General features: G+C 47.5%; 1 protein-coding gene across 1 annotated transcript; it reads right to left on the reverse strand.

The window, feature by feature from the left end:
• Positions 1-2227: 2227 nt before the first annotated feature.
• Positions 2228-2701, reverse strand: LOC121754548 (putative uncharacterized protein DDB_G0290521). Its single transcript, XM_042149887.1, has one exon. The coding sequence runs from the start codon at positions 2699-2701 to the stop codon at positions 2228-2230; it is 474 nt and encodes a 157-aa protein (XP_042005821.1).
• Positions 2702-9672: the final 6971 nt, after the last annotated feature.

The following is a 9672-nucleotide window of genomic DNA, read 5'->3' on the forward strand; positions in this document are numbered from 1 at the left end:
AGGCACAGGAAGCGGCATAACAACAAACAAGAGAAACTTCTCACACTTATACCGGACACTGGGCTAAGTGTGAGAAGTGCCAACAATCAATCATGCCAATAAAAAAAAAGAAACAACAAAAACTAAAACAAGTATAGGAAAACAACAAGGAAAGCAAAATAGGCATGCATACTTCTCACACTTAGACCTAACACAGATCTAAGTGTGATGTGGAGTGTAGTATCAGTTATACATACCATAAACAAATTAAAAAGTTTTGAGATTAACAAAAAAAATTGAGATCAGGGGGGGTTGTACTTAGGATTTCCTGGGGGGGTTGACTTGGAGATGCGGAGGGTGGCCTGGAGGATGATGGACGCCGGGCTGGAAGAGAGCTTGTAGAGGAAAGTGGTGGTCGCATAGCAAGGGTCAGTTGGCCGATAGCCTCTAGAATCGTAGCTTGAGCAACCAGCTGGACGTGTGAGTTCTCCACCAGCTGCGTAAGCATCTGCTCCATGCGGAGCCTCCATTCGTTGTTCGTTTGTGCAGCCTCCTCTAGGTTTGTTACTGGCATCATTTCCAACCCTTGCCTCTGCAGCCTTGCTGGGCTCGCCGGGCGATCAGCCGGCCTCCTCCTTTTCTCGCGTCTGGCCTCCTGCAGTTCTTCCTGCCTAGTCTCCTGCTGCTCTATCTGCCTCTCCTTCCGAGCCTTTGAGTTGAAGCGAAGTCTCCGGTCGCGCAATCGTTCAAGTACCTGAATTCTTACAAAGAAATCAATGTTAAACAATTCTGGCTTTGGGCAGCGACTGGGAAGCTCCACACCCTCCTGGAATTCCAAGGTCCAATTTTGCCTTAGGTAGGCTCCGAGAAGGTGGCAGATGTTGAGGTGGGGGGCAGGGCGATTGACAATCTGACTTATCGAGTGAGCAATCCAGTAGCCCAGGTGCACCCTCCTTTGCTCTTTCATGCTCCACATAAAGTAGAGCTCGGCCAGAGTAATGATCGCCAATGTATTGGCTTGGCCAAGGAGATTGCAGGCTAGGTAGACTTGGGCAAGGCGGAGGGCTGGATCAACAATATGGTCCCCTCTGGACTCAGAAGCTTTAAACTCGGGGGCACGTCCATTGCACAAGGCCTGCCAGACCGCCTGCTGATCAAAATCCGGCCTCCTCTGAGGAAGGCCAATGTCCCGCCCGAACCATTCTCCACTAGCGACCTGGGCCTCTGTATAGAGTCCCATCCTTACAGAAAACTCATTCAGACTCATCTCCTGCTGACGCCTAAACACCCAGAAGGAGACACTCCTGGCCTCCAAGTTTGTACTCCCGGTAAACCGGAAGGACGTGAAAAATTCCTTAGCCAGGTTCTTAGGCACGAAGGTCTCCTCAATCTCCAGCAGCCAGTCAAAACCAATCCCAGTAATGTACTGGGTAAACTTCTCCTCAACCCGGATAGTCGCCAGGGTTGGCTGGTGGAGTTTCTTGTCGGCCTTCAGCCGCTTTGTGGGCGTCTCCCTCTGGTGGATATCTTCGTTCCACTTGGGGTTGTCAAATATCAGCATCTGATTGAGAAGATCCGTGATCAATACCACAATTTGTTTGGAATAGTCGGTGGTAGGGGGTGGTGCAGGCCTTCCTTGTTGCCTGCGGGATGTCCGGGCACACCGGATCTCTCTCCCCTCTGTATCACTGCTCTCCTCTCCTTCTTGTCGAGGGGCAGGTTGGTCTGCATTAGAAATTTCAATGCCCTGGGTTGCGGGGCGCATCCTTTTTGGGGAAGGTAAAACAGTCCCCTTCCCTTTCCTCTTCCTTTCAGCCTTCTAACGGTTGTCCTCAATTGCCTCGGCCTCTTGGTTTATCGCCCCAACGGCTCCTTGGTTTTCCGGCTCCTCCGACTTATCCAATATCGACCGCACTACGTGGGGTCTCTCCACCTGCTCCTCCCCCGCCCTCTGTATGCTGGCCACCCCGGCCTCCACCTCCTCTATCAACCGGTTGATCTCCATTCTGCTCGTCCGACGGCGCTACGACTCCTCCTCCCTATCCGGGACTGATTCATCTTCTACATGTGTAGTGAAGTTCCATTCCGCATTCCTTTGTTGAAATATTTCGTTGGGAGGAGGCAGAAGGTCCTCTGTAGAATTGTCGTCAATTTTTACAACCTCGATCGGTTGTGTCGGTCCTAGGAGAGTAGGGGAGTTGGAGCCTCCGCCACTTGGTGGTGTCGGAGTGTTGGGAGTAGTCTTACCCTATGCATGCGGTTGTGCCGGCACGTCCTCTGATTCGGCGACTGGAGTGGCGGCCGGCTGCACCCCTTCTTCATCAGAATCGTCTCCAATATACTGTACTAGTGGAAACCCAGGTGTAGGCGTTGGGGTGTGACGGAGGGTCAGTGTTTGGGAAGAGGATGGAGGGTTTTGGGGAGGATTTTGGGGTGTGGAAGTTGTGGCTCGGTCCCTTGACAAGGAAATCCCCAGTCGGGCTATAATGGTGGTGTAAACGGTCGGTATATCCGTATCGGAGGGCATGCTCCGAAGGATCCTATATAGGCGCTTGATAGCTTCTTCGTCCACCTCGGGAGGCGGAGCGGCGCTTGTTTGTGGTGGAGGCGGGGAGGATGGGCTAGGGTTTTCAATTTGGGCTTGGGAGGAGGCTTCTTGGTTATCGCTGTCGGCACGGGCACTGGAAGACGAGGATGAAGTTGGAATTTGTTCGATCAGCATTTTTACTGATAATGTGGGTAGGTCTTGGTAGAGAAGACGATGTTTTGGAGAGAGAGTTTTGAACTTTGGGAGAATTCTTGACGGGAGCAAAAAGAATGACTGTAGGCGGCTTGGGTGAAAGTGGCATACGGATCTGAAATCTTCCTTTTATAATGATATCGCGACTGTTGGGATTCTCTACTGTTGAGATCCCTGTGGCTCTTCACGTACAAGCACTCCTTTTCAGAGTGCCAGCTGGCTTACCTTCCTCGATACGCTTCGTCCCTCTCTCTAGGGCGTCCCTTCACGAGGATGAAGTTGGATTTTGTTCGATCAGCATTCATCAGTTGACTGCACACGTCCTTTCATCACCTGCCCATGATCAACTCAATCACTGTACTAGCTATTAAATTCAAATTGCACTGATCAAGTGGACTAGTAATTTTGGATAAAAACCCAAATAGTTCCATGATAAGTCGTATTCTAGGCCTAGGTTACTGGTCAGTATGATGTGCGTAATTGAATTATATCTGCAAAAACTAGTTGCTTAAGCGTGCAGGGTAAGCATTCCAGCCAGTAGGCAGAGTTTCAGACACTTCAAGTGAAAAGGGCGTCAGGACGATTACGTACTGACCAGTATACATGCAAATATGGCTCGAGATGGAGAAGGAGGATAGCTGGGACTGCTCAATCACAATTAAGGGCAAAGAAGTCATCTCACCGCAAGGTCTTACCCTAAAAATCAAGGGTAAGCCTCCCTATAAAAGGAAGCCACTTGGAGAGAGAAAAAAGGGGGGGAAACCAATTCATCAACATCACTCTTAGGTAGAATTCTCTCGGAGTTCAGTCCTTCAGCCCAGTCCAGAATCTCGTTTCTCGCCACTGCCATGGTCACTTGAAGATTTAGATGTTCCCGGAGTTCCAGATCTTCCGTTCCAGCCAGCAGAACCGTAGTTAGAGATATCATCGCCCGGAGTGGCAAAACACTTTTATTCGCTTTCGTAGTTTAATTTACTCGCTTTCTTTACGTTGGATCTTGCTTGCTTTTGGATATTTTCGTTGCTTTGATGTATTTGTCTCTTAAGATCCGAACTAGCTTATTGCTATGAAGTTGATTTCTGTTCAGTTTGTCATGTTTGTTCTTTCCTATTCCGCCTAGTTAGCTTAGATCTAAGGTTCCTTGGTGTTTAAGTGCCGAAACTTTCCTTTCTTTGTTTCCGTCAAAATTCCTTTAGTTAAATGTGGAACTATTGATCGTGAGTGAATCGCTGCATGTGAAGTCTTGTTTGAGTTCGTTTTCGTTTTCCTGCTGACCAGTACGCGGAGTTGCATTTTCTGTGTTTTGATTTCAGATTTGGTGTTCTTATTTGTGGATCTGTGTTCGCGAATTGATAAACTGTGTTTCCGTGTTGAATCTGGAATTATTTTCTGATTTTAGTTTGTGTTGTTGAAGAAGATGATGTCCCTGTCTAATGTTGGGGACCACTTTGCTTTTTAGATGCTTTTTGCTTTTTGTCCTTTACTTTTAGTTATAACATGCAGATCTGTCAGCCTAGTCACCTTGACTACCACCACCCTCTGAATATTCTGTCTAGCCCAAAATAGAATCCCGTACCTTCCAAATATTTCCTGTTACAAAAATGTCTCCCTATTTCCACGTACACAGCTGCACCCCTACACTCCTTTCCCCATTCTAGTCAGTAGGAAATTACTTTTAAGTTCTTGCCTAGGTAGAGACTCAACCCGAGCGTGGTAGCTAACCAAACCATCCAGAATATCACCACAATAGTTTTAACGCACCATCTCTGTGGGATTCGACCCTTACCACCACTATACTGATCAGTAGAAGTGGGTTGAGGAATTTTTGAAACTAGGGTCTAGGCTTAGTTAGGATCGCTATCCTGACCAGTAGGATATATCATCGCTTGAACGACACCTAAGCACCCTGAGAAAACCATCGTTTCAAATGGCGCCGTTGCCGGGGATGGATGGCGTTACTAGTTACTTTTGTGTGTGATACTTTGGCGTATATATTGTGCATAATCTTCTTTTCCTTTTCTTTCCATTTCAGTTTATGAGAAGCAGTTCGGCTCCTGACCAGGGGAGACCGAAGATACTTCAGCGAGGGTCTATACTCGTAACCACTCGTTCTGGCTTGTCGACCACCTTGTCTGACCTAGGGACGAGTAGTGACGAGGAGAAGGGCACCATAGAGGGACCGATACCAGAAGAGATACCACTGTTGGAAGGCAACCCAAGGGAAATGGCCAACCAGGGAGATGAGGACCCGGAGATCGGGACGCTGAACGCGCATACTGAAGGAGAGCCCCCGCAAGCCATAGTCGTTACTCCAGGCCAAACCGCCTGCGATGTGAAGCCTCATGTGATCGCAATCCTGCCTACATACTGTGGGAAGAGCTATGAAGGGCCGTATGAGTTTCTTCATGAGTTTTGCAAAATTTGTAGGGCGCAGAGGAGACCGGCAGGAGCGACGGAGGATGATTATAGGCTGAAGGCTTTGCCATTTGTGCTAAAAGGGGAAGCTAACACCTGGTTCATGCGCTTTCCCCCCAACTCCATCGAGACTTGGGCCGATTTCAAGTCAGCATTTCTGGGCGAGTTTTTTCCGTCATCCAAGACAAGCGCGCTGAAGAGGGAAATAACTAATGTGAAGCAAGGGTATGATGAGCCCTTGAGTGATTATTGGGAAAGATACATGGGTCTTTTGGAATCGTGTCCCAACCATCGCATGGCGGACATTGAAGTACATCATACTTTCTACGAAGGCATGAACGCGATAACCAAGGACCTGGCAAATTCATCGTCGGGAGGAAGTTTCACGCAATTGCGGGTTAGCGAAGCAAAGAGAGTCCTAAGGAAGCTACTGAATGCAAAGAAAGAGTATGACCATTCAAGGGAAGGATATAACCGAGAGCGGGCTGTTGTTGCCTCGGTTACTGATCAGGAAAATACACTGGAGCAGAAAATGGATTTGAAAATGGATGAGCTGAAGAAGTCACTTCTGAGTGCGATCGAGAAGAGCACTCCACCACCTCCCCCAGCTGGGAATTACAAGGGTGCAGAGCAGGGAAATCAAGGACCGAACTATGATCAGCCTAATGACTTCGGGAATATGGAGCAAGTTAATGCTGCGGGGTACTTCAACTCTAGTGGGCATTGGATTCAAGGTAGGCAACGGGATGCACCATGGAGGGATCATCCAAACTTCCGATGGGGTGACGGGAGCCAAAATCAGAACCAAGGTCAGAGCCAGTATAACCCCCATCCGAACCAAAACCCTAACCGTGGACCAGCGAACCCAGACTACCAGCCCAACTGGTCAGGAAGAAACCAACATTCCCAAAACCAAAACCCACAGAACCCGAACCCTGTCTATGTGCCACCCCACCAGAGAAACTTCCAAAACTTCCAAAATCAGCCAAACCCAGGACCCCAAAACCATCAGAACCAAAATCAATTCCAAGGCCAGCACCAGAATCAATATCCTCAAGATCAGTACACCCCTCCTGCCCAGTATAACCAATACCCGCCTAATCAAGGCCAGCAAACCTCCCAGAACTATCAACACCAAGGGCCAAGTCACTTCCAAAACTCGAGCAGGTCAAGGAGATCCGTTGAAGACATGATGGGTGAAATGCTAGCATCACAACAGAGCATCAAAGGAGAATTGCAATCCCATAATGAGGTCGTGCAGGGGATGCAAAACGCCCAGAAGGAACATAAGGCGAACATGGATATGATGAATAGGCAGTTAGCTCAACTGGCCAGTTCGGTGGGCGATTTGAAGGGAAATGCAGGGAAACTCCCATCTACAGTCCAAATGCCCGAAAAGGCAAATGTGAGTAAGGTTACGTTGAGGTCGGGAACCACTTATGACGCGCCTCAACCGAAACAACCTGGTGGAGGATCTAATGGAACGAAGATAGGAGGTGATACCATTTCAGTGGATGAATTAGGGAGAACTATGCCTCGGATGAAGGATCCATTCTTCTTGGATGATACACCAAGTTTACGAGGTGAACCCGACACCCTACTGACCAGGAAGAAACCCCCTCAAGAGGTAGAACCCAGAATGAAGGCCCAGACCCAGGAACTACCCAAGAAAAACTCCAAGAAGGTTGCTGAAGAACCAGTAGAGGAAAAAAAAGGGGAGAAACCGTTCCCATTCCGATTTGTTACAAAGAGGAAGAAAGAGAACCCGGTTGACTACTTGTCGATTTTTGGGAAGTTGGATGTCACCATACCATTCCTCCAAGCCGTGAAGCTACCCCCTCTCGGGAAATTCATTAAGGACTTCATAGCCGGGAGAGCCCAGAAGGATGGCAAGATTATGGTGGAAGGAATAGCATCAGCAATAGTGCAAGAGAAGTTACCACCCAAGAGAGCCGATCCAGGTATGTTCACTTTGCCTATAGCTATAGGAGATGTGAAGGTCAAACATGCAATGTGTGATTTGGGGGTGTCCATAAATGTTATGCCATTGTCTATCTATAACCGATTGAAGGGAGTTAGATTGTCTAATACTAGGGTGTTGATCCAACTGGCTGATAGGTCGTGCATAAGTCCTGAGGGAGTTTTAGAAAACGTGTTAGTAAGAGTGCATGATTTTACCTATCCTGCTGATTTTTATGTGATCAAAATGAGTGAGCATGAAGCTAGGGAATCTAGTGGAGTGTTGTTAGGAAGGCCATTTTTGAGAACGGTTAAGACAATAGTAGACATGGCCGAGGGGACAATTTGCATTGATTTCCATGGAGAGAAATTTACTTTTGATATCAATGAAGCCATGAAGAAACCGATTGATTCTGAAAATTTGTGTTATGTTGACGTGATTGACCCCCTTGTCCAAGATTTTCTTGAGACCGAACTATTGCAGGAGAAACTCCAAGCATTAGATGTTTATGAGCAGGCTGACGTCGAAGCCGCTGCATGGTGTGAAATGATCAGTAGCCAAGGGTTGACTGATGAAGAAATAGAAGTAGCAATCAAGGAATTCTGTTAGAAATCGGAGTTCACTGGAGCTGCAGGGGTTCAGCTACCAGCCAGTATAGAAGAACCATCGAAGAGAGGTTTAGAAAAAGAAGGAGAGATTGAGAAAAACCCTCTACCCGAAGACACACTTCCACCTCAAGTTGAGCTGAAGAAGTTGCCACCAAATTTGAAGTATGCCTTCCTTGGAGAGGAGAACTCTTATCCAGTGATCATCAGTAGCAGCCTCACGAAAGAACAAGAGGCTAGGCTACTGACCGTGCTGAGCAAGAACAAGAAGGCAATTGGATGGAGTCTTACAGATTTAGTGGGGATTAGCCCCGACGTCTGCATGCACCACATTAGGTTGGAGGAAGAAGCGAAGGCACATCGAGATGCTCAAAGGAAGGTAAACCCTAACATGCGAGAAGAGATATTGAAGGAGATCTTGAAGTTGTTGTCGCTAGGGATTATCTATTCAGTACCGGATAGTGAGTGGGTCAGCCCGATCCACATGGTCCCAAAGAAGTCGGGCATCCAAGTAGTTCAGAATGAGAGGAATGAACTGATCCCAACGAGGCTAGTCACAGGTTGGCGAATGTGCATCGATTACCGTAACCTGAACAATGCGACCAGGAAGGACCATTTTCCCCTGCCGTTCATCGACCAAATGTTGGAGAGATTAGCTGGGAAGAAGTTTTTCTGCTTTCTAGATGGGTACAGCGGGTATTTCCAAATTTACGTAGATCCTGAGGACCAGGACAAGACCACTTTCACTTGCCCATTTGGAACCTATGCATACCGTCGCATGCCCTTCGGCCTGTGCAACGCTCCAGGTACGTTTCAACGATGTATGATGAGCATATTTTCTGATTTGATTGAGGATTGCATAGAGATATTCATGGACGATTTTACGGTTTACGGAGACTCGTTCGACTCTTGCCTTCACCATTTAGATATAGTTTTGGAGAGATGTCAAGCAAAGAGTTTGGTTTTGAACTTCGAAAAGTGCCATTTTATGGTCGCCGAAGGGATAGTTTTAGGACACGTGGTCTCAGAGAGAGGTATCCAAGTGGATCGAGCCAAGGTAGATGTTATATCCAAATTACCATTCCCTACTGATCAGAAGGGAATAAGGGGTTTTCTGGGGCACGCCGGATTTTATCGAAGATTTATCAAGGATTTCTCCAAGATCGCCCAGCCCCTTACTAGATTACTTCAGAATGACGTGGAATTCATCTTTGATGAGCAATGCAAGGCTGCTTTCAACCTTCTCAAGGAAAAGTTGATATCCGCACCTATCATAAGGGCTCCTGACTGGAACCATCCGTTCGAAGTAATGTGCGACGCCAGCGATTTTGCGGTAGGAGCCGTGCTGGGTCAGAAGATCGACGGGAAGAGGTACGTAATTTTTTATGCGTCCAAGACTCTGAATCAAGCCCAGCGGAATTACGATACCACTGCAAAAGGAGATGCTGGCAGTGGTGTATTCTTTCGAGAAGTTCAGGCCATATTTGTTGGGATCTAAGGTCATAGTGTATACTGACCATGCGGCGATTAAGTATCTGATTGCCAAGAAGGAATCCAAACCACGCTTGATCCGATGGGTACTCTTGCTACAAGAATTTGACTGGGAGGTAGAAGATAAGCGAGGAGTCGAGAACAAAGTGGCGGACCATTTGAGCAGAATAGTGCAAGATGGAAACGGTGACGAAGTGCATGATAAATTTCCAGAGGAACATTTGTGTGAGGTGATTTTTGTGCCCAGAAAAATTGATTGGGAAGAAGTGTTCAAGCTTACTGGTCAGAATGATACAGCAAAAGGAAAAGAGAAGGTAGGGCAAGAGCCTTGGTACGTGGACCTGGCCAACTACCTGGTAACTGGAGAGCTTCCAGAAGTGCCAAGTGTTACCAAAGCCCAAAGAATGAAGATCAAGAGTGAAGCGAAATACTACTTTTGGGACGACCCCTATTTGTGGAGGATAGGGTCCGATCAAGTGATA

This window comes from Salvia splendens, chromosome 11 (genome assembly GCF_004379255.2).
Source record: "Salvia splendens isolate huo1 chromosome 11, SspV2, whole genome shotgun sequence".
Lineage (NCBI taxonomy): Eukaryota > Viridiplantae > Streptophyta > Magnoliopsida > Lamiales > Lamiaceae > Salvia > Salvia splendens.

Bases quoted from the DNA above. Each gene is read 5' to 3' on its own strand.
- LOC121754548 (XM_042149887.1), bottom strand. From the start codon at position 2,701: ATGCTGATCGAACAAATTCCAACTTCATCCTCGTCTTCCAGTGCCCGT.